General features: G+C 40.6%; 2 protein-coding genes across 3 annotated transcripts in view; both read right to left on the bottom strand.

Moving 5' to 3' along the window:
- glcci1a (glucocorticoid induced 1a) overlaps positions 1-19,531 on the bottom strand; it is a 48,684-nt gene extending 29,153 nt beyond the window's left edge. The window contains 2 exon segments of the mRNA XM_030411521.1: positions 18,771-19,018; positions 19,020-19,531. Of these exon segments, the coding sequence (XP_030267381.1) occupies positions 18,771-19,018; positions 19,020-19,117 (346 nt within the window). The 5' untranslated portion in view covers positions 19,118-19,531.
- A 539-nt stretch (positions 19,532-20,070) lies between these two features.
- Positions 20,071-25,996, bottom strand: part of umad1 (UBAP1-MVB12-associated (UMA) domain containing 1) — a 30,270-nt gene continuing 24,344 nt past the window's right edge. The window contains exon 4 of one of the 2 annotated variants that reach the window (XM_030412159.1): positions 20,071-22,445. In XM_030412159.1, the coding sequence (XP_030268019.1) occupies positions 22,170-22,445 (276 nt within the window). In that variant the 3' untranslated portion in view covers positions 20,071-22,169. The remainder of the gene's footprint in view (positions 22,446-25,996) is intronic. The other variant, XM_030412160.1, reaches the window with a different exon arrangement.

Here is a 25,996-nt window from a genome sequence, read left to right as displayed (position 1 = left end):
AAAACTGTGGTGGTGGTGTTACTTATGTGTTATTGCGGTTACTTCCTATAACAAACAGCCTGCAGTGACAGAATTAATACAGGCGATTGTGATCTGTAGTTTCCCCCATAAGGACTCTGACGTTTCTGGCTGTTGCAGTCCCTCTTGAATTACCTGCTGCTGCTCTCCTTGGTTACAATCCTCCTTCGGATCCGCTCTTCGCTGCCTGAGTGTCTCTGGGCCATTGCTGAAATTTGACCGCTGCTCCTGAATTTGTATTTTGTTTTTACAAGAGTAGAAGAGAGGAGAGGACAGGGCAGTGTTTTGGTTTTATGGACACTTCATGCTATACATCAATTAACACATCTGCGAGTAACACATATAAGCTGCGAAAAGAATACTCCTACATTTAACTTTAGATACATTATATAATTTTGCGCTTTCACACACTTGTCAGTAAAGCTTGGAAAAGAATTTTAGGAACTAAAGTTCTATTTTTTTTTTTATTGCTACGTCATATCCAGATCAATACACTGTAAAGCATTGAGCATGTACAGTGCCTATAAAAAGCATCCCCCTTAATTATTTTCACCTTTTATTGCTTTTATAAATCAGGAAAAAGACACACTGTCCACTTCACTTGCAATTAGGTTTACCGACAACCATGTTTCCGTACTTAGACCTTCATCAGGTTATCTCACAAGATGATGCTGGAGCAACAACCTGATGAATGTCAAAGTATCAAAATGTTGTCAATACATTTAATAATAAGTGATGTGTGCAGGAGTCTTTTTCCTGATTTTGTCGGCCTTCAGTCTGCTCCTATGCACCTGTCAACCTTAAGGTGTGCAAAAGCTGCACTCTGTGATTGCTTTTATAAATGGAATCACGGTAATCATGGAAACAGTCCAAAAAAAAAACAAAAAAAAAACACTTCACCTTGTTTTCTTTAAACCATTTCTGTGTAGCTTTCGCTTAAGGTTTCAGGTCACTGTCTTGCTGGAAACGAAATTTTCTCCCAAGTCGCAGTTGTCTTGCAGACTGGATCAGGTTGTCCTCCAGGATTTCCCTCTACTTTGCTGCATTCATTTTAGCCTGCACTTTTGGAATCCTTCTGGATCATCCTGCTGCTGAGAAGCATACCCACAGCATGATGATGCCACCACCACGCTTCACGGTGGTGATGTGGGCCGTTTGGTGTCCACCAATGCTTTTGGGTGAACTGATTTAATGAGCTTTTTTCAACAGTGGCCTTCTCTTTGTCACTGTCCCATAATGCAAGAACCCAGGCAACAGTTGTTTTGTATGCATAGTCTCTCCCAGCTCAGCTGCTGAAGCTTCCAACTCCTTCAGAGTAGTCTTAGGTGTCTTGGTGGCCTCACTCACTAGTCTCCTTCTTGCACGGTCACTCAGTTTGTGAGGACGGCCTGCTCTGGACAGATCTACACATGGGCCATATTAGTTCCATTTCTTAATGATTGATTTAATTGAACATCGGAGGACGATCAGTGACTTGGATTTGTTTTGTATCCATCCCCTGACTTATAACATTTTCACAGAGTTGCTGAGTGTTCTTTTGTAGCCAGGAATACTGATTAACCAGAGACTGGACCTTCAGACACAGGTGTCTTCATACAATAATCACTTGAAACACATTCACAGCACTGAGGTGATTTCCATTTCACTAATTGTCAGACTACTAGCACCAATTAACTAACCTCGAGTTAGGATAATGAGTCTTGCAGAAAAGAGCAAAAACCTGTCTTGCAACATCACTTGAGTGTTGCACAGTTACGTTACAGCCACAGTCATTTCACCTTGTGAAGCCTAGGGTCAAGGGCAGAAGCAATCACAAGCCCCATTCACACTGCCGTTTGCATGCGGGGATCCTGCGCCAATTCTCCGCACCCTCCTCTGTGTGAAAGTTTCAGATGCGGAGAGGAGGGAAATTTCGCTCCGGCGCTGATCCGCCTCTGGAGGTAGTATCAGGGCCACATTATTGGTGAGCCGTCCCAGTGTGAATGGATAATCTGTAGGCGCGGAGCAGGGGCGTGTCAGTCTGACTAGTCTGATAACTACACAGGTCCTTCACTCAACTAAATACAGAGAAATGTACCACAAAGCAATGTTACAGGACCAAACAACAGTAACATAGTAACTGTAACTGTCTTTGGCAACTTATATGAGGAAAAAAAACACAGCTGTACGTGGAGAAGCGTCGTACCGGTTTGTCACCGGAAAAAACTTGAACTCACCAAGTGTTTGTGATGAAAATAAATCACCGCGACCATCAGCCCTCCTGACCGAGACTTCAGTGAACTGTCCTCCAGAAAACAGCCTCCCCGCGAGTGAGGGAGTCAGACAGTGTCCTGTTTACTGATGGTGATTATGTAATTTTGCACGAAAAACGTAACTTTGTCACTTTCCAGGATGTTTGGTGGGTCAGTATCTCAATCACTACACATTATAACAACATCCACATGATTATAAACTGTTCGGACAGTAGGAAACACCGACGTCATCAACATTACGTGTACCGTCACGCCTCTTTAGGAGCCGCAGCGCCGGCTTTCTGTGTGAATTACAGGCAGTAAGGCGGAGATGCTTCTCTCAAACAGCAGCAGCGTCTCAAAACAGAAGAACGAAACTTACAGCACAGCAAGCGAGCGCAGCCAGTTTTGACATGATACGTAACTGACGTATGTGGTAGGATTTAGTCCGGTAAAGTTGGAAATATATTCACAGATTCGAACTTCCCGGATCAATAACTCATAAGTGAAACCTTGTTAAAACACAAACGACGGCTCTTTCCTACCGTAGTAAGGCAGACAACGAGCTACAACCGTATTTTCATCAAAACGAGCGTCTGGACATTAATCTGGTCTGTATGGTCAGCCGTCTGTGAGACGAGGGCGCAGGGACCGTCTACAAAGTGCAACACTGAAAAGAGAAACTACAAAAAATATTCAATAACTTCACTATTATTCAGAGTGAAGCGCCACGAAAATCATTCCACACATCAGTGGTCTCCTGCTGGTTATTCTACAATTTTTTTTGTTTAGAAAAAATGTGCTCACTCTAACCCTACTTAAAAAAACGGTTTTGTAATGTAACATTAACTTGATATTGGTATTTAAAAAATGTTTGAATACATAATCCATGTCTTATTATAAATTAGGATGTTATGGTATCAGTCTGAAAGGTAAATCAACAAATTTTACTCAGTGGCCTTTGTGCCCCTGACAAAAAAAAAAATGAAGGCCAAATGGACTTGCCCCTAAAATGACGAAATTCCCACCCACATGTCATATTTGGCTTTGATTTTGACTGAACATTTGCTCTCACTTTGCATAAAAATATCGGGATATATATCGTATATCGATATTCAGCCTAAATATATCGGGATATGACTATTAGTCCATATCGCCCAGCCCTACTACAGACACATTTTTACCATTATCTCTGAATAAGAGCTTGTGCTCCCACCGTGAAGCCATCTCCTGTGCTGCAGCTGTTTGGAAAGACTTGACTGAAGCACACTCAAAGGAGGCTTTCTTTGTGAACCTCTGGAGGACTTTTACCAGTGGTAGAGCAGAGACTGTTACATAAGCTTCACCACTCAGGAAGACAGTGCCCTACTCAAAGGGCTTGAAAACTTGCTCCAGTTCCTCCAATAGCATACGCTGGTCACCTTTGAGATAAAGGCAATGCTTTCCATTCTGTGTGACCTCCGGTTGCGGTCCCAGGCCACCGTTGCTGTCGGTATGTATTAGGAGCTGATCAATGTTATAGGCACATCTTGGATCAATCTATGCTGAGCTGTGACCTTTTGCTTTTGTTTGTTTTTGAGTGTGCTGTTGGCCAGCTCACTCTTTCTGAAATGTTCAACAAGTCACCTTGCAGCTCCAAGTGCCTTGCTCATCTGGGGATCCTTCACCAGGGTGTGGGTGACCACTAACTAAAGTGTATAGCCAGCACATCAATGTGAAGCAACATGCCTCTCATCCAAGATCCTCAGTGCTCGAACCACAGCATTAGCAGCATTATCATGAACAACAGTGAGCACATCTTTCAAAGAGAAACCACATTTCTCTGCAGTCTTTTCCACCCACCACCAATGTTCTCTGCTGTGTGGCGCTCCTCAAGTGGCATTATGGTCAGTGTGTATGAAGTGAGCTTCCAATCCTGATTCACAAAGAGGCATGTGACTCCCAAATATGCCTCAGTGGCAATACTTGTCCAAGCATCAGTAGTGAGTGTGTTTTTGATGCAGCATTTTTGATTTCTGCTTTAACCCTCTGCACAGTAGCCTCACAGTTCTTCTCCATCAGATCCATTAAGTGGTGCCTGGAGGGAAGTGTGTTTCCTGAATAAAATGTGTTGATCATCTCACAAAAGGCTTGACTCTCTCTTTGATAGCCATCTCTAAGATGCTATTCAAAAGCTCAGCAGATATCTGGGGTGTGCATACAGTTAGACTCCTTCAGTTGAAAAAGTCATCCACAGTGCTTTGTCTAGTCTTGAAAAACAGACAAAAATCATATGGAAATATAGATGAGTGGCATATTTAAAACATTTGTGTAATTTCTATATCAGTGTTATATTAATAAAACATATATAAATTAAATAATTTGGTGTATGTAATAGCAAGACTTTCCCTAAACTTGAGAATCAGTACTTTTATTTAAATTTTACTTAAATGCTTAAAAATGTTTCCATCAGTGTGGATTGAGGAAAATAACAAAGGATTTACTGATTAAATCAACACTCACAGACTGTAACAATAGCTTGCAATGTTAGCTTGAGCAAACTTATTTCTTAAACATACCTGATAGTGTATAGAGTTAAGAGCAAATGTCAAATGGCCGAATAACAATTCAAGATGATACGCGGGGTAACGTTGCGTTTAACAGCAACAGTGATGCAGGAGGAACAAACATTCAACATCAGAAAATCAATTACTACCAACAGCAACACATTCCTCATGTTTATAATCCTAATATATAATATGTTTGAGTGGGGACAAAAAGTAAACATGACTTACAGTGTCGTCTTGCTCATGCTGCCATCTTGAGAAATTGCCCCAGGATGCTTCCACTTCAAGTGCCCCAGCATAGCAGTAGTACTGCTGCAATAAGCCACATGTAATTGGCAGAGCTTGCAGAGCACCATATGGTTCGGTCTATGCCGATTAACGTAAATCGAAGTATTTGCGTAATGCTGACCCACAACAGTTATGACTTAAGAGACTGATGGTTGATGGTTTTCAGCAGAGGTCACCAGTTGGTGGACCACGGTTCGGGTCCGGACTCAGATGCTGTCCTATCCTGACCCAGGCCTATAACCAATAAATCATTGAGAATGATTACATTGTTATGGAGCATTTATATCAACAGGCGGCACTTTTCCAGCCTTCACATCAGTGGTTTAATGGCTTCCAGGGATCCCACAGACCAATTGCATGCGCTGTAAATTGTCTCACATGACACAATGTAGCCAGTCAAATCAGTGCATTCTGACAAGCGTGTCAACTTGAGTGAGGGAAAAAATACACAAGACATCTGTCGGAGGAAATGCGAGTAAGAGAAGAGTTATTTTACATGTTGTGCTCTAAAAAGAGAAAAGTGGACAACAAAAACAGAGCTTTTAATAGAGAATGAACTCTAATGTTAATTCTTCCCACAGGCAAAGCAGTACGTCGCATATGTTCTGATATTAAAAGCAGCAATGTGAAGCACCACCGAGACACGACCTGACACCATGAGAGCCCGGATTTGAAATCCTGACACGAAAAGCTGAAGCCAACGTCACTCACTCAAATTCTTAAGAGATGTTGAGATTGTTTTTTATAAAGTTGATTGAGATTTTTAGATGTGAACTGGAGTTTACAAAAAAATTAAAAGAATCAAGGTAAACTATATTCTTTCTAAAATTAAGTCCGAAGTGCATTTTTTTCAAAAGTTCTGTTATGTAGCCCATTTTATCTTAAAATGCAACCCTTATTTTACTTGCAATGAGAAAAAAAAAATGTCATTATTTATCATTTACGTACTTATTTACAGTCTCTCTAGTTCAATGTCAAAACTTCACTAAGGGCTATTGCATATGGCAAAGCTCTCTAATTGGACTTTTTTATATGGAGCCAGAACAGTGACTCTTTGAATTTCAATTTAATACCCCTGGTTTTCAGGTTCAATGAGTGTAGGCTAGGATAGCAAAACTCTATCAAGTTCGAACTCTGATCTCCTGGTTTCCTTCCAGTTACTCTAAATACACTCGGCTTTGAACAAGCACAGTCTGTTTTAAGGTTCCTCCATTCATGTGTCTATGAACACTCTCTATAAATCATGCTGACCACAACTCTATTTACATCTGGTTTGTTGTCACCAAAGTTCCGTTTCTGTTTGTCGTTGTCATGATGTTGTCTGTTGACTAGCGAATAAATGTTCGACTATAAAGTTGTGGTTTGTGGTTTCTGTACATTTTACAATTCAGTCCCTAAAATGCTTTACTTATATTACAATGAATTATTTCTCCTAAATTAATATGGGTGTTAACAGACTTATACTTCACAGCACAATAAGAGTGATTTATTAGTATTATTGAGCAGAATAGACAGTTATCTCATTGAACGAATAATCAGCGACTTGTTAAAAAGTATTATATAAAAACTACTATAAGCACCATATTGATACAAAATATTTTGAGCTATAATTACAATCTTACACCCCTGAAAATGTGAATTAAAGTGGTCATCAATGCACTTATACTAACCCCCAAATTTCACCAGGACCATCAAGGCTGCAATATGGTTGTCAGAGCTGATCACAGGCATTCTAGAAAATGCTTTATCTTTTATCTTTTATTTGGATCTCCATTAGCTTTGGCAAAGCCATTGCTATTCTTCCTGGAGTCCATACCCAACACCATAATCTTTTCACTGCAGTACATAAACACAGAAAACACATCACACAGCACAAACACACACACACACACAAAAAAACAAAACAGAGGAAAAAAAAAAAAAAGTTACAAATTGATTGTACCAATTAGCCTCCACTTAACATCAACAGACACCGAGAGCTGTTTGGCTAACAAATGCTCTTTCAGTAGTTCTTTAAATCTGTATTTGTTGTTCTCTTGAATAATATGTCCTGGCAGAGCATTCCATAAAACCATGGCTCTGTACATTACCGTACTTTTCATCTTGTTTGTTTTCACTTTAGGTAGAATAAATCTACCATCCGTAGCATGCCTCGTATTATAACCATGTTCAACCGAACTGAAAGACAGACATTTATATAAAACCCTTGGCAGTTTAGATGTAGATATTTTTCTAATAAAAGTAAGTAATGGGACAATAAATCTGTTCTTTACATTCAACCAAGCAAGACAGTTGTGCATTTTACTGACATTAGTTCGATATGGACAATAAAGTAAACATCGTGCTGCCTTATTCTGAGCTGTTTGCAATTTTTTAATAGATGATGTGGCAGTGCACGACCAAACCTCTGAGTAATAATCTGGGTGTGATAACACAAGGCTTTTGATGACACTTCCCCTTACGTTTAAAGGTAGAAAATCCCAGCATCTCCTTATGGTCAAAAGGCTCTTGCCCATTTTATTTATTACTTTCTCAATGTGTTTAGACCATGTTAATTTATTGTCAAATATTATTCCTAGAAGTTTGGTTTCTTGCACTTGTTCTACAGCCACATCATTTACATATAGCCTCAGTTTCGGCTTGTTCGTTAACATAGTTTTTGTCCCAAATACAATGCTATTTGTTTTAGCGGTGTTAAGAACTAATTCATTGTTGGTTATCCATGTCACCACTGCTTGAAGTTCCTGATTTAAAACACTACTAAGTTCATCAATTGTGGGTTTTGCTATGTATATTGTTGCGTCATCTGCATACATTGAAATTTTAGCGTCCTTTAGGGTCAGTGATAGGGGTGGTTAATCAGCCCAATTTCCTGATTCGATTACAAATCGACTTTCGATTATTAACGATTATCGATCTTCCATTTAACATCAGTCAGCTGCTGAATTATTTTACTTCTCTTTTGAGTATCACCTCACAGCACCTTCAATATTGTATAGTGTAACTGTAATATCAAAATTATTATTTTTTAATTTGCTTTAAATGTAGTGTTTCAATGTTAAAAGAAAGTTGCCAAGGTCAGCAGCCGGACTCATGTTAGAAGCATTGTTGGTGATGAGAACCAGGGCGTGTTTATCTATTCCCCACTCGTCTGCCATTGCTTTGAGAAACTCACACATATTTGTGCTTGTGTGGCTATCATCCATAGCTTTCGTCTGAAGTACGTAGGACATTAGCTTCCATTAACTGCTGACATAATGAGCTGTAACGGTCACATATGAGACTGCTCTGGATGTCCAGGCATCGCACGTTATTGCTACCCTGTGAGCAGAGTTGAGGGACACTTGCACGGAAAGGTTTGTCTCCTTGTAAAGATTTGGAATCAATTTAAGTGTGAAAAAGCTCCGGGATGGAATAACATATCTTTGCTCCAGACTGTGGACCATGTAGCGGAAGCCAGTAAGAGGAGTACTCCAGTTTGTATTACAATTTAAATTTAATTTACAATTTAATTAAATCGATTTTTGGAAATGTAATAATTGAATCATAATCGTCAATATTATGATCGAGATTAATCAATAATCGATTTTTTTTCATCACCCCTAGTCAGTGGTAGGTCGTTAGTAAATACTGAATATAACAATGGACCAAGACTACTTCCCTGTGGGACTCCACAATCAATCACTTTTGGTTCAGACTTCCATTAAATAGAACTGTCTGTTTCCTGTTTTTCAAATAACTCTCAAGCCAGCGGGTTGCAGTCGAACTAAAACCATAACAAGCTAATTTCTGTAACAACAAATTATGATCAATAATATCGAACGCTGCACTAAAATCTAGTAATACTGCTCCTACTGGGTGTCTGTTGTCAATTTCTCGTAGCCACTCATCAGCCATTTGAGTGAGAGCTGTGACAGTGGAGTGCTCTTCCTTGTAGGCATGTTGATAATCAGTGTTCAAATCATTAGCTGCAAAATAATTTTGTATTTGTTTAAAAACAATTTTCTCCATTATTTTACTCAAGGCGGGCAGCAAGCTTATTGGTCTGCTGTTTGAGCCACAGAAGGATACAGTAGGATTCTTGGGTAATGGAATAATTTTTGCAATTTTCCATGCCTGAGGAAAAATACATTTCTTTAAACTTAAATTAAATACGTGACAAATTGTGGTGGAGATCAAGTTTGCTGCCAATCTAGATCTAGATTTTCTGCCCATCATATTATTTAAAGTATTCCATAATTTCTTGCTGTCGTACTTTATGTTGTTAAATACCTTTTCATGGTGAATTTTCTTTTTCTTTATATTCAACTTGGTTGCATAATTTCTTAGCTTGCGATAAACTTGCCAATCTGATTCATAATTGGACCTGATTGCCATTTTCTTTGCGTTATCCCTCTGTTCCATGCATTCCTTTAATTCATTATCAATCCAAGGTGATCTAACACTTCTAATGGATCTTTTCTTCACAGGTGTCTGTTTATTAATAATTTCCTCAAAGAGTTTGTTGAAGTTTTCTATTGCCTCATCAGGATCGTTTTTCTCTAACACACTGTCCCAACAAATATTTCTCACATCTTCAATAAAATGGTCTTCTTTGAAATGTTTATATGATCTTTTGAAAATGATTTTGGGTCCTGCTTTAGGCACCTTTGTTTTCCTCAGAATTGCTACTAGATTGTGATCACTACAGCCCACTGGTATGCATATCCCCAGTGCCGGATTTAGCAATTTGGGGGCCCAAGGCGAAGGTATGTATGGGGGCCCTAAACCCTGCATACACTTCTTTACTCCAAAATGAAGACAGAGAACGAAGACAAGCTAATAGTACACAGGTTAATAGTCACCCATGATGGACAATAAGAAAACGACTGTCCTTGCAAAAATTCCAGGTTAACCAGCACTGTTTATTTCTAAAAGTCGGCAACAAAAGCACATAACACAGTCCCCTGATTCACTGTAGATAAGCCATGTCCTATTAAGCTTCTCCCTGTATTTCATTTGGATGTAGTAGTTATTACTACACTGCATGAAAAGTGGGATTTTCGTCCCCGTAAACGCCCGGAAATCTCCCTAATTTTCGGCACTTCATCTGTGCCACATACTGAAGTAAAGGAACCATGACGTATGTGGAGCTCCCGGAGGTGCAAACGGCTCCAATTTGCATATGAATAGCAGCGAAACCACACCTGGCCAGAGAATGTGTGGGCTGGCTTGAATATCTTCACTCAGTATTGGATGAAACCACTACTCATAAACAAGCAAAATCACTCGTGATTGGTCACCCTGGGCCATTATAAATGTAAACCCCAGTAATAATAAATAAATAAAAATAAATATATGTTCATTTATAGTTATGATATCATCAATGACATGAATTAATTAATTGAGGAAAGGAACATTTGCCAGGAAGGTGCTGTTTATTCAAAGAAAGAGCTTTATTAGCACAATCACACCACAACTATGTACAAAGCATAATCTGCCCACACAACAAACGGGAAGCTCACGAGAAGCCCAAAATCCTGCAGCACCGCGAAGTGTCTGTTATGCAGACGTCTGTGGTGCGCTGCGCTGTACTTCGGAATCGCCTCTCATGTGACTGCAGTGTGGCGCAGAGCTCGGTGAGCTCCCGGCTGCGAAAGGACGGAGGTCGCACAATCCATCCAGACACCCCGCCATCTTGTGCCATCTTCCTCCTCGGACATCAGGTCCATGGTGGCGCACTTCTAAAGGTCCACCTCATCCTCAGCTGGCACACTCTGTATCTCGCTTCCAGCAGCTGTAAAAACAATAAATAAAGACGATCAGTACTGCGTGATGCACTGCGTATGGATACAACACATCTATTATTTAATAGAATAATAGTCACATTGACCAAAAACGGATCTAATCTAATAATGTCTTACAGGCAGCTGGAAAACAATGAAAAAGAGTGGTATGAATAAAGAAACGAAAGTCACAGTAAAATTGAACTAGTGAGAAAACAGTTACTTACACACAATGGCGTCATTATCGGCATCATGTAAATCTGGACTTGCAGACATAGCTCCGAGCTAACAGGAGGTCACGGCTTTGTTGTGAGGCGAGGTTAGTCTGTGAAAACAAAACGCTGGCAGCGATAAACCTCCGTGTCCCTCAGGGGCAGCGAAGCTCCGTCCGTCGGCGACACTCTCCATGGCGACGCGGCAAATCTCCTCCCGTCCACGCAGGCCTCCTCTCAACAATGGCCGTGCCGCTAGCCTAGCTCCTGCTAGCTAGCTTAGCCGAACTTGCTTCGTGTCCAATAAAACACAAACACTTTGACTGCGATGGAGAGTCCTCCTCACACACTCACAGCACGTCGTCCGACAACAGTTCACAGTCTGTTAGTGATAAAACACGACACTGACGACACACACAGTCCACTGTTAGCTGCTCGACGCCATTAACTCTCCGCTTCTTCTTTGTCGTCACTCACGCTCCGGTCTACCCGGAAGTGTAAAAACTCTTAAAGGTCATGAACTCTCACACGCTATAAGAATTACTTTTCAACTTCTTTTAAAACATTCAGAACCCATGATATTATAGAAATACTTATACATTTTCACATCTTAGTTATCTCAAAATATTTTATGCAAATTTTAACTTCTTAACAACTGGCGTTTTATCTTTAACTTGTTCCCAGGAGAGAGAGAGTGAAAACAAGAATAAAAAACCTTTTTTACATAACATTGGCCATTGCTAATGACATACACAGTAATTAATCTAGCATACTTTCATTAAATAAATCAATTCAAGCTAAAATATAAGGGTCTATAATTAGACAATACTGAGCCTCATCAGTTTATACCAGAGATTTTCTTAAAATGAAGTTAACACCTTTTAGTAAAAGGTCACCTGAGGTAAAACTCCCCCTGCTACCCTGATTTGCATTTGTATAGCTCACAGCATTTTCATTTACATGTTAAAGCCTCCCCTAGAATCAGGGGGAGGGGGGTCATGGGGGGACAACTGCCAAGCAAGGCCCACGTCAGTTTCCGACAATTCACAGCAGTTTTCGGTGTTGCCTGCAAATAGCCGCGTGCAGTCGCAAACCTGAAATTCCACGTCAATCTACAGTGCCGCATACTGACGAAAATCCCACTTTTCATGCAGTGTAGTAAATCTCCGACCCTCTTGATTTTTGGGGAATTCCACACTAATTTGTATGGGACCTTTGCGAACACTGGTCAAAAGCAATTGACAGGCAACAATTACCATTTTTAGTACTTCACCACGCAGCAGCCATTCCCAACGGTTTTGAAAATGTCTTGTTTTCCACTCGTGCTTTTGACTTTCATTCTGGACTAATTCGGCTCCCGACTTTTAAGAAAGCCTTCCAGTTTGACAGGATCATCAAAGAAGTTATGTTCATGGCCTTTGGATATTTTCATGGTAGCCGGATAGATCAGGAAAGCGTGGAAACCAGCCTGGCGAGCCTTCTCCATAGCAGCAAAGCAGGGTCTACGTCGGCTCCTAGTTGCCATGCTGTAGTTCGCTGTAAAATGGATATCGTTCCCTTCCATCTTCAGGGGTGAGTCTCTTGCTGCTTTCAAAATGCGTGCTCTATCCGTATGTCTGAGACACACAAAGATCAGCACTCTTGGCTTGGCAGTAGTGTTACCTCGAGGGGGTCCAACGCGATGTGCCCGCATGATCTCCGCCAGTGCGTCTCTCAATGTGGGGAACCACAGCAGCATTTGGTTTGTGAGAAATTGTGTGACGTTAGGACCCTCTTTTCCTTCTGGGAGTCCATGAACACAAATGTTGTTTCTCCTGCTGCGACCTTCAAGTTCTGCTAATTTTGTTTCCATAGCCATTAATGACTTTGATTGTGAGCTGAATGTACGCTCCACTTTTTCTGTGCGCTTTCATTATCTTCATTATCTACTCTAAGTGCTTTAGTTTCTTCCTTGAGGGATTGTAAATCTGATTGGAGAGAATCAAAACGTTGCTCTAGGCAGATAAATCTTTCCTTAGCGACAACTTCAGCCTTGGAAAAATGCTTGTGCATTGCCGCTTCAATCAGCTTGATTATCTCAGTAGCGTCCATTGTTGTCGTGTGCTCCGAGGTGGATGACTTTGCGCTGTTTCTGGTGAACGTTTTGAGCAGTTGGGCAGTTGCCTTAGACAACTGCCCCAGTTTAAGGATTAACAACCTGTAGTTACTTCAGTGGCTTTGGGCTTAGTGCGGGGAGCTCAGGACACTCGACTACACTGGGGCAGCCATTTTGAATTACAAGGAAACTGCACTTGTGTTTTCTACGGAGAATAAACACCAATTTTGTCTATTTTTGGTGGAAGCAGACCACAGCCGCATCAATTAGCACCAAGCAGATCGAGCCAACGGCAAAGTGTATCTAGTCAACTTTTAAAAAGTAAATAAAATAAAAGTGCTGATTAGGGATCCAAAACACAAAGTTGCAAATATTAACAATAAACCCACTCAAAACAGACAAATAACAAAACAATTTTTCTACATAGCTTAACTAAACCACAGTACACGCACAAAAACAACATCACCGTACCAGGTAGGGTATGTGATGTCCATGTGTCTGCTTAAAACCAACTCAAATTCCATAACATAATTGCCTTGATATATTACCAGCAGGGTTGTTCCAAAAGGTTTCAGACTGCATGGCTCCAGATCTGCTACAGACTGCCCTCTATAACGGATGTTGTAGTCTGCAGGATCAGGCCCCAGCAGTGATGTTGGGGGCGCAGGACAGTCCATCAAAAAGGATTACGCCCAGGTTCCTCGCCGTTGATGAAGGCAATACCATGACATGCTCGACAGTGACTGACAGGTCCATGTGAGGGCAGTCTTTCCCCGGGTTGAAGAGGAGTTCAGTTTTATTAAGTTTGAGTTTGAGGTGATGCACAGCTGTCCAAGTGGACATGTCAAACACTCCGAGATGTGCGTCGCAATGTGGGTGTTGGGGGAGAATGGGGGAAAAGAGAGCAACAGTTGGGTGTCGTCAGCATAACAGTGGTAAGAGAATCCATGCAATAATCTTGCAAAGCCTGGTGATCTAGTGTATAGGGTAAACAGAAGCGGTCCTTATACTGAGCCTTGAATGACACCAGTTTCCAGCAAGCAGGGTTTAGACAAGGAGCCATTCCATGTAACCTTAAAGCTGCGATTTGTCAGGTATGATGTGAACCAGGTTAGAGCAAAGTCAGCAATGCCAAGTTCAGCCAGAGTGGAGTGGAAGATTTGGTGGTTGACTGTGTCAAATGCAGAAGATAAGTCAAGGAAAATGAGGACTGACAAGTTGGACGAGGCTCTGGCAGCACCAAGCAACTCAGTCACCATGAGGAGAGCCATCTCAGCAGAGTGACCAGTCCTGAAGCTTGACTGATTAGGGTCAAGGAGGTCATTTGGACGTGGTGAATTTTAAGGGGAGAGAAAAAGTGACAGCGTGGTGGTCAGACACAGTGAGTGGGGTAACGGAGAGTGCCAAGGTACTACAAGACCTTGAGAAGACAAGGTCAAGGTGGTTTCCCGGTGGGGAGGGGGAGAGAGTGAGGTCAAATGTGGAGAGGAAGTCGATGAATTCAGGTGAGCGCAGCTTCTCTGGGGGATGTTGAAGTCAACCAGGACAACGCCGTTGTGCCATCGTCAGCTTAGGAGGGCGTCCATCTCATCAAAGAAGTCACGGAGAGGACCGGGAGGGCGATAGATCACCACAATGTTGAGTTTGAAAGGAGGTGTGACAGAGACAGCGTGGAATTCAAAAGCAGATCTGGGTTGGTGGTCCAGGGGAAGGACCTGGTAGGACCACATGGGGGAGATGAGGAGGCCAGTTCCTCCTCCTCTACCTGTTTGTCTCAGAGAGTGTGAAAACGGGTCTGGCAGTTGAGAGGGCAGCTGGAGTGGCAGTGTTTTCTGGGGGGATCCAGGTCTCGGTAAGAGCCAGGAAGTGGAGAGTCTTCAGTAAGGCATAGACTGAAATGGTGTCTGCCTTCTTGACTGCAGACTGGCAGTTCCATAGCGCCTCGTAATACTTCGAGTTCAGGACTGGTGGAGAATTTTGGATAGCAGAGACTGGCTGGGTTATAGCCTCAAGCAATGTGTCTCCGGTGAAATCTTCCCCGGTTTGATGTCCTGACTGGGATTGGGTAGGACTCATGGCTACAATCGGAGTTGGACAGTGAGTTACTTTGACTTCCTTAATGGACTCCCGCAGAGAGACTCCCCAAGTCTTCGTTCAGCTGTCCTGGTGCTACATCTGATGCTGCAGTGACTAGCCCATATGTGCTAGATTTACCTCATGCAGGCTTAGCTCAACCCTGCAATCAACCCTACTGGTCACAGCTGACCTGGGAGAAACTACCTCTTAACACTCAGGTTTTGACAGTTTCACAACAATTTACCCAAAAAGTATCAAGATTAAATATTACAGCTAACCTTCCTCACAGAATGCCTAACACTAGATCTACAATTCCCTCTTACTCACTAGCAGTAATTTCACAGCTCCTCTTTCCTGAACAAAATAAACCACATTGAATTGCCTTGCATGCTTGCTGTTGAGTAGCTGATGCCAAATGCACATGGCTGCCTGTGAAAATTATGAACAGTATCAGAAATACATGAAATAAGTGAGATATTTGAAGGTTTTTGAAGAGCTGACACCAAATGCGCATTGCTGGCTTTAAAACTTTTAATGATGCCAAGTAAAATATTAAATAATATAGGGTTTATTTAAAAGCTAAGATTCAACAGAATTGGTGGCTTTAATATATTTCAAGTGCTGTCTGAAGAGAATGAAACGTCCTAATGGTTGGGCAAGAATGAAAGATTATAAATAGAATAAGCTGTAAGCCAAATTGCAATGCTTGCTTGAAATTGTGTCAAGAAGCAACTGATGAGTGTGAAGAGATGTTACAGTGAGAATGAATCAAATACTATGAAGTGGACTGACAAGTTATCTCATAATGTATCTAGATTGAGAACATTAAAATATTTAAGTGGAGTTTCTGGCTTGAATGAATGAGAAGATAATAGTTAATTATAGTTCAAATCAAATATACTGTGTATGTCACTGTGTGTATTAAACCGACTCATTGATAAATCTGTCTCTCTGTGTTGGCCCGAATGTTATTGGTTGTCATTGAAATGGTAACTAAGTTGGTCGTGGTCGAGTTGATTTAATAATCAGTAATGAGTGATTTTAGCTGAGCTCACCACACATTATCATGATCATCTTTCAAAATCCAGAACTGCTATAACTCAAATAACATTATGGTAGATACCATCAGAATCTTGTGAGCACTTTGTGAAATTATTGTGTGTGTGCAGTCATAAATGTGGCTCGTGGAGCAGCTCAGAAAAGTGAATGTGTTTGCCTGCCTCCAGATATTTTTCCTCTCAGTTTAATGGAACTTGATGCAGCAGTTGGTCAGTGTTCCTGTCATTTAAAAGCCCACCGAGCCAATTTTTGTCCATCTGATTTGCCCCCAGAGAGCCACTGTTGAGACCAGCACAAGTTTTCCTACAAGCTGGTGTCATAGTTTTTCTGCTGGAGTGAATATTTAGGAAGTGAGGGCAAGTTGAAGCGAGCTCCTTCCCACTCCGTCAGTTGGCTCCTGCACTCTGGCTGTCAACATTCCAGATTCCGACCCAAACACTCCACTGAAAGTGGCTGAAAGGTTATAAATGTAATGTAAATCACACTGCAACTGTGTGAGTGAAAGCTGTGAAAAAGTTTAAATAATGTGATAAAGTCCTAATTTTGGTGAACGTTTCACAGTTTGAATGGATTTTCTATGAGAATGTATGGTGGGTGGGAGAAGAGTTGGAAAATTAGTGGGTTTGAAGGGATTTCTAATTGATTTCCATTATAATAGCGATACAACAAAGCTTAAAAGAAAGCTGAACATTTTCAGAAATTTAAATGGGATTTGAAAGAGGATTACAAACTTGAATGTAAACAAATTGTGGAATATTTCCGAATGTGAATGGAGTTTGGATCTGGAAGCATTAATGATCATTATATTGTCCATTGCAGCAATAAAATTTGATACTGACTGAAATGTTTTTAAAATATCAGAAGTTACTAATACGCATAACAACAGATGATAGTGGACTAAAATATCCATAGCAGCATGACCACGATCCATCTTTCTGACAGCGACATAGCCTTCCATCTCGTTCACACAGCCACCGTCATCGTTTAGCAAAGGTCATCAAAATTTAAGTTGGCTGTGTCTGTTTATTTGGTTGTTGGCGAGAGTCCAAAAACATTACTGCCTAAATGCACACCATCCCAGACAAAAATGCCCTGGACATGCCACTACTTCCAGCTATGATATCTAGAGGTGAAAAGTCAAGTGCATGGAATGTAATATTTCAATCCAGAACAGATCTAACACAGGAGAGCAAACAGCACAGACTGCACAAACTTCAAACATAATTTTGAGCATTTGCAAGAAAACTGTATTCCTCTTTGCGGACGAATATATATTTTCCTTTGTCCATGTTTTCCAAATAGTATTTTTACATGTATGCATGTAGTTGCAGAGGCTGGCCTGCTTGCCCAGAGGGCTCTGTTTATGTCTAACAGACTGCTAGGCCCCAGTGTTGCCATAGGAGCCATAGACCTACCAGCTGGCGACATTTTTTATTTTTTTTTTCGTTTCAATGATGGTAAACAACCTCGATGAAACAAATTAATAATATGCTTTCAGTGCATTCTGAAAAATCTCGCCAATCATCCCTGTCATGCAGATCCTTGAGCCCTGTTTATCTTCGACAGAGTAGCTGCATCATCACTACACAGGCATCCATATCCTGACATATTTACCTCATCGTAGCAAGGATAATGTCACCGTAATGTAATAAAAGCTGCATTAGCCAATATCGAATTATTCCGTTTAAATCGCCATTGTAACACACTGGAATAATATATCAAAACAGCTTATGCTATGCTGTGCTAAAATATTACGGATATAGTAGTAGAAATCAGACCATGGTTACAGGACCTACTGTGGTATTAAAACAATTGCATGCATCTTCTCGATGTTTAGAGCGTCAAGCATCAGATTCCTAATGTATTATGACCCAATAAGGATGCTAGCCCACTAGCCTAGCATCTCGCTCCGAAATGTGTAGTTCAATCGCAGTTAAGGAGCACGGCTCGCTTAATTGAATCTTCATTGGAATACCTGACAATTTAATGTGGTCTGGCTTATTAGGAGAGGTATAACTGTTTCACAAAAACCTTAAAGCTATTGTCTGAATAATGGCAACGAGCTCTACAATTCGGTGTCCGTGTTATTACCAAAACTAAGCTCATTTCAATTAAAATGTCATGTTTTGAGCTGCTTCGCCAATTATTTCCATTAACTCTGCTCGCCAAAACAACGCGGCGCCTCATGGCGAATGGTGGTGGAAATTATTAAATTTTAGATTTTTATTAGAAGTTAAATGTTGGGTGATGGACGATACGTACGCCGAACATAAGAATAACGTGTATTTATTGAGTAGAATCCTTGATGCTCATTTTAAGTGCACGCATCATGGTCATTCAACACCGAAACCATTAAATCATCAGATTGTTTAAGCTAGTTTGGCGTGACGGTCGCTCAATACGACACTTAGAATCGTTAGCAGCTGGCTATCCGAAAGATGATGAGGATAAACTCAATTTACTTTAAGAGACGAGATTACCTTTCAAAAGAGGGGAGAAGGGAGGGCGTTCCGGTGAGGTCCTGCTGTCCGGAGGTGCGAGTCTCTGCCTGGGGACCAGCCTACCGTCCGAGCCGCTTCCACCCGGGTTGGCGGGACTGGATCAACGGGACGTCGTCGGTCCTGTGTACCTCCCGGCGGCTGAGAAGGAGGAGGAAACGGAGCGGGTTGGGCTGTGCTGATTTGCAAGCAAAAGCTGGTACGGCACTGTGGCGCGGATCGGCTGCAACCACGGTGGTGTTGCTACAGAAAGAGCAGGAGGATGTTGGGGAGCCGCTGTGTTTAACCCGCTGCTGGGATGAGCTGGCCTCAGCTGTTGATGCTGACATTATTAGCCACGTTCAGTTGATAAAGTTGTTTATATGACAGTGTGAGTGTTAAAAGTACAATGTACTGTTAAGTAGGTCACTTTGCTTGTTTTCTTTCTCAGCATTCGATTTATACGCTATCCATACCAGTTGACAAACGTTGCCAGCTACCGGCGTGTCTTAAGTTGGTTCACGACACGCATCCTTGAAACAGGCTCGAATTCGCATTTAAGTGATGCCAGTGAAGAGAACTAACTCACAAAGCTAACCCTTCTTTTCCCTTGTCTGAGTACGAACACAAACAATACACTATACTGCTAATTTTCCTTCCAAATAGTCCTTGTTACCACGTCACTTGGTAAAAATTCGTCTTTGTTATCATTCTCGCGATTCCTCACTCTCCAAACACAACTTCCAAGGCAGCAGTTGTCACTTGCAACAACTCCTGACAGAGGAGGCTGGCCCGTGGGCGGGAGCAACTCACCACGGCTACTTTCTGATTGGCTCTGGAGCACTTCCTGGATATTTCCAGGTGATGTTCATTGGATGCACGGGTCTTTGACCAATATCAATGGCCGTTAGGTAAAGCACAAGAGCTTTAAAGGCTGCTATTGGCTGGTGACCACTACATAGAGGCCTTTTAGTGTATCGTTGCTCTGTATTTAAACAGTACATAACATTATATAATTTCATATTTAAAGGCAACCGTTTAAGTGTATAGAGGAGTGATTGACCCTTTTTCAAATTTTTCATTCATACTTGATAATGTACCAAATCTATGCAAATGCATTTCCTCTACTCAGCAAAAAAATCTTATTTCGACAGTTAATATTGACAAAATAATAAAAAGAAAATCACCCCGGTACAGACTTAATGTAGCCTTATAAGATTAACTTAAAAAAAGGATGCACACAATAATCTAATCTAGAACTACGGATAAATAAATGCTGAAGTGAATACTCTTTTTTACAGTGTTTACAGCGTTTTTTTTTTGTTTTTTTTATTCAACCAATGTTAAGCAAACATCAATAAAATTCAAACATTTCTGCACATTTTTGGCATTTAGAACTGTATGGAATTTACTGTATGGTACGTCGGCATCTGGGACCACTCCCACTGCTGACCTCTAGCCAAAGCAATTTTGTGTGAGGTAAATCCTTGACACTTTAACACAAACAGTGTCAGTGACATCATGATACGTCAGTATGAGATAACAGCACTCACAGTATACACCGAAAGAAATTGTTCTCATATGCTATCCACACCATTTAATGTTCAAATGTAACAAGTGGTCATATGGCTTTATCTCTTAGATCTACAGTATTGTACATGGCATGAACCAATTTCTGTTGAAGTGTTTTGAAACTTACACTGAGCAAAGTCAAAACTAATGTCATGTATATTTTAATGCATTGTGGTAAAAAATGGATGCCATTATTACAAGAAAGCAAAAACCATTTGGAAATGCAGACTGAATAAATAATATAATAAATGCAAATGCTGGCAGAAAGATAAAGGAAGGCCACATTCAGGGAGCAAAATTTAAGTGTGGTGATGACTGGAAGGGAAAAAGTAAAATTGTCAAAACATTTGCTGTGGGAGAGGTGTTTTTGCTACATATAATGTGAAATATAAAAACTGCATCAAAATAATGTGGTTAGTAAAATTTTCACTTGATCATTCAAACACGCTCCACAATCTTACACATAAACAGATAATTCAAGCAATCTCACGTCAATAAGTACTTTCTATCCAATGATTCTACTGAGGACTTGGGTTTAACTCAATGGAAGGTAGGTAATTTCTTGTCCAAGTACACTGCTTTATTCAAAGTTACTGCTAGCAGTATTTAGGTGCAACATCCTGAAATGACCTGAAAAAGTCTTTCTTTTGTACTATCTTAAATGACACCTTGTTCATAATAACTGTAATTTAGTACAGCCTGGGTCTTATATACATAGTTGGGTCACGATTCGTATAATTAAAAGCCTAGTTTGTAAGATTGTTACGTCTCATTCCATAATTCTCACGCTACCAGTTGGTGAAAAGTCCAACCAAACAACACAAAGTGTCAGTATTTGACAAGTTAGGAATGAGACTCAAATCTTACAAATTGCACCATTGATAAAGGTATTGGACTCTACGAGATCTAGCAAAATGGAAAGAAAGACTCGCAGTCAGTAGTCCTAAATTGAGACCTAAACCTGGCTCATATGCGCATCTTGACCCAACCCGACTGCACCTGATTGGCACTGCAAAATTTGAGATGCGAAGTTGACCCGAGACCTGAATGCTTTACTACTTGTAGTTTGATAAGCTAATGCTATGCATTGGCAACAGCTGTCATTTTTGCAACTGTCTCTGGGCATTAGATATCTGCTTGCAACAAATAAAGTCACAGGCCTTAAAGATTGGCACAGTTAACAAGACAGAGATTTCTGAATAAACATAGCAAACCTAGGGCTTTACACAACAAAATCGCCAAAACATGATGCTTTTTCTGGACCAGTCAGGTTTGGTGCGGTGAGCAAAATTCTAGTTATGCGATTATTAGATAGGTTATAAACAAGGTTACCAGATTAGTTAACCTTATTTGATAGATAAAACAAAGGTAATGGTAATGCAATGTTATCCAACCTGATAGAAACCCAAGTTGTAATCAACCGTAATTATCCTGTTTATACTTAGACAACATCATTATAACACTGTATGTCACCACATTAGAAGTGTACCTAAGGGCTCAACAGTCATGATGTCTTAACCAAATATAAGATGGACCACGCACAGGTCCATGTAGCTCCTATCAAGCTGCAGTGTCAGAACTTTTGAACCATTTGCTATACAACCAGTGGGATTTTCTTTTCCAATGTAACAACATATGATTTCAATGCTTTTACAGTGAAAGTACAAAATTAATGTGTTAACAGAAATGCTTGCTTCTCAGTTCTATAACAAAATTTACATTTTATGTAATTTTAGTGATTCTAAATTGTTCTAGATGAATCACATTTGCTTATTCAATAAATTGAAGCTGATCTCCTGATTACAGTCCTGGTATTAAAATTCAAACAGACTAGGCATTATGAAGTACAGAGTTCTCTAAAGTGAAGTCGTAATGAAAAGTAGCTAAGTTGTAGTTGATGTCCCTGGACAGCAGCACATCAGGAATGAGGGGGAACCCAGTCTGCATGGCCAGGACATGAGGAGCCAAAGTGAAGGGCACATCCCCGAGGAGATCTGGGAGAGTTGAAGTAGCCTCTACTGTTGACTCCCTTGCTGTCGGTGTGGTAATAGGTAGAGCTGCAGGGTGGTTTGTGTTGGAGGGTAGAGCTGGATACGGGCAGGAGGACTGGGAAGAAAAGGGGACACAACTTTAATGTCAGTGTGCTGAAGTTGAGATATTACATTTAGATTCATGGTTGGTCAACTAGTCTCTTTTTTTCCTGGTTCTACTGTTCCTACCTTGCAAGCAATATTTGTTCACAGTATATATATAAAAGCTTTCCTTGTTTGATAAGAAAAGAAAATATTTAAGTGTTTAATACTTTGTTTTAAGGATTTTCCTGCAGCTGATGGTCCACCATCCACAATTTGTTTTGACTATTTGCAGCTGAGAGTAGCATCTTATCTGCAGGCATGCATTACACTGTTGGACAATAGTGTATAGAATAACAGAGTAATTGATAATCAAAAAAATTCAATTCATGGTGCATTCTAAAAAACCGTCTAATTCCAGTTTGGCCAATATATGAACTTACGTTCAAGAAATTATTTTGCTCAGAACAGCAAAGTTAAAATCATTAATTGCATAAACTGGAATATTAGGTAAACAGTGTGACTCTATTCATGTCATTTTCTGGAAGAATGAGTTGACACAGTCAGAGGTGTTCCAATACCATTTTTTGCTGCCTGATACAGATTCCAATACCTGGGCTTTGGGTATCAGTCAATACCAAGTACCAATCCGATACCAATGTGTGTTAATAAAAAGAAAGATTTTTATTTTTTTTCCCTTTTAACAGCTGTATATTCTACTAACCCTGTCTGGATGTGATTTGATTGGCATCATTGTTGTATGGCCTGGCTCAGGTAAAACCTTGCAGAGAATGATTGCCATACAACATTCCTTATTTATCTATTTTGATAGTTGGTCATAACCGAAAAAGAACAAATAAGCACATCTAGGAACAAATAACATTTTTTTTAGAAACCTTTATAGTCCAAGTTAAAGACAAAAGAAATCCAAAAAAACTCTTTAATGTCAGATTTCTTCAAAGTAATGTCTATTAATTAAATATACAGTGGGGCAAAAAAGTATTTAGTCAGCCACCAACTGTGCAAGTTCTCCCACTTAAAAAGATGAGAGAGGCCTGTAATTTTCATCATAGGTACACTTCAACTATGAGAGACAGAATGGGGGGAAAGAATCCAGGAAATCACATTGTAGGATTTTTAATGAATTAACTGGTAAATTCCTCGGTAAAATAAGTATTTGGTCACCTACAAACAAGCAAGATTTCTGGCTCTCACAGACCTGTAACTTATTTAAGAGGCTTCACTGTCCTCCACTCGTTACCTGTATTAATGGCACCTGTTTGAACTCGTTATTAGTATAAAAGACACCTGTCCACAACCTCAAACAGTCACACTCCAAACTCCACTATGGCCAAGACCAAAGAGCTGTCAAAGGACACCGGAAACAAAATTGTAGACCTGCAACAGGCTGGGAAGACTGAATCTGCAATAGGTACGCAGCTTGGTGTGAAGAAATCAACTGTGGGAGCAATTATTAGAAAATGGAAGACATACAAGACCACTGATAATCTCCCTCGATCTGGGGCTCCACACAAGATCTCACCCCGTGGGGTCAAAATGATGACACGGGGGGACCTAGTGAATGACCTGCAGAGAGCTGGGACCAAAGTAACAAAGGCTACCATCAGTAACACACTACGCCGCCAGGGACTCAAATCCTGCAGTGCCAGACGTGTCCCCCTGCTTAAGCCAGTACATGTCCAGGCCCGTCTGAAGTTTGCTAGAGAGCATTTGGATGATCCAGAAGAGGATTGGGAGAATGTCATATGGTCAGATGAAACCAAAATGGAACTTTTTGGTAAAAACTCAACTTGTCGTGTTTGGAGGAGAAAGAATGCTGAGTTGCATCCAAAGAACACCATACCTACTGTGAAGCATGGGGGTGGAAACATCATGCTTTGGGGATGTTTTTCTGCAAAGGGACCAGGACGACTGATCCGTGTAAAGGAAAGGGAATGAATGGGGCCATGTATCGTGAGATTTTGTGTGAAAACCTCCTTCCATCAGCAAGGGCATTGAAGATGAAACGTGGCTCGGTCCTCAGCATGACAATGATCCCAAACACACCGCCCAGGCAACGAAGGAGTGGCTTCGTAAGAAGCATTTCAAGGTCCTGGAGTGGCCTAGCCAGTCTCCAGATCTCAACCCCATAGAAAATCTTTGGAGGGAGTTGACAGTCCGTGTTGCCCAGCGACAGCCCCAAAACATCACTGCTCTAGAGGAGATCTGCATGGAGGAATGGGCCAAAATACCAGCAACAGTGTGTAAAAACCTTGTCAAGACTTACAGAAAATGTTTGACCTCTGTCATTGCCAACAAAGGGTATATTACAAAGTATTGAGATTAACTTTTGTTATTGACCAAATACTCATTTTCCACCATAATTTTCAAATAAATTCTTTAAAAATCAGACAATGTGATTTTCTGGATTGTTTTTTTTTTTTTTTTTCTTCATTTTGTCTCTCATAGTTGCGGTATACCTATGATGAAAATTACAGGCCTCTCTCATCTTTTTAAGTGGGAGAACTTGCACAACTGGTGGCTGACTAAATACTTTTTTGCCCCACTGTATATAATGTAAAAAAGTGATTTAGTATTTAGTAGATAGACCTTTGGCCGCCATCACAGCACTGAGTCTGTGTGGATAGGTCTTAATCAGGCCTGCACATCTTAACACAGCAATTTTACTCCATTCTTCTGTTCAAGCTCTGTCAGACTGCATAGTGTTTGGGCGTGAACAGCCCTTTTCAAATGTTTCAAATGTTCCATTTTGGTCTCATCAGACCAAAGAACCTTCTTTCAGTTGACCTTGGAGTCTCCCACATGCCTTTGGGTAAACTCTAGTTGAGATTTGATATGAGTTTTCTTCAACAGTGGCTTTTTCTTTGTCACTCTCCCATAAAGCTTTGAAAGGTGAAGAACCCAGGCAAGAGTTGTTGTATACAGAGTCTCTCCCAGTTCAGCTGTCACTATTCTTCTTCTTGCAAGGTAACTCATTTTGTGAGGACGGCCTGCTCTAAGCAAAGTTACACATATTTCTTCCATTTCTTAATGAACTCTGGGGGACGGTCAATGACTTGGAAATGTTTTTGTATCCATCCCAATGACCTCTGTTGAATTAGGTCAGTTAATTTAAAGTAGGTAAATACTTATACAGTAACTTATTTTACATTATATATTTTCAATTAATTGACAGAACTTTGTAAAAAAAACAGTTTTCAGTTTGTCATTAAAGACTTACATTTTTGACAATCCTTTATAAATCCTGTCTGTATAATGATTAATATCTGGGGGAACCTGTCTTTGATTGACGGCTGTCACACCACGATGCCCCCGTGCACAGTAGGCGGGGCCCCCAACGTGAAGAAAACAATGCTGAATACCTACTGTCTCTGTATCAACATGGATCTACCAAATGATGTATATTTCACCAATTAGTGTTTCCCCATGCATCAAATGACTGTCTTGGCTGTAACATTACTGTGCGACACTCATGTGATATTGCAGGGTAGTTTTTTGCCCTTACTGCAAGAATGATGATCCTGACACTTTGTTCAGCATTTCTTGCTTCAGTGTTGACATCTA

This window comes from Sparus aurata, chromosome 3 (assembly GCF_900880675.1).
Source record: "Sparus aurata chromosome 3, fSpaAur1.1, whole genome shotgun sequence".
NCBI classification, from domain to species: domain Eukaryota; kingdom Metazoa; phylum Chordata; class Actinopteri; order Spariformes; family Sparidae; genus Sparus; species Sparus aurata.
Note: the sequence above shows the minus strand (reverse complement) of the source record. Positions and strands in the feature narration are given on the sequence as shown.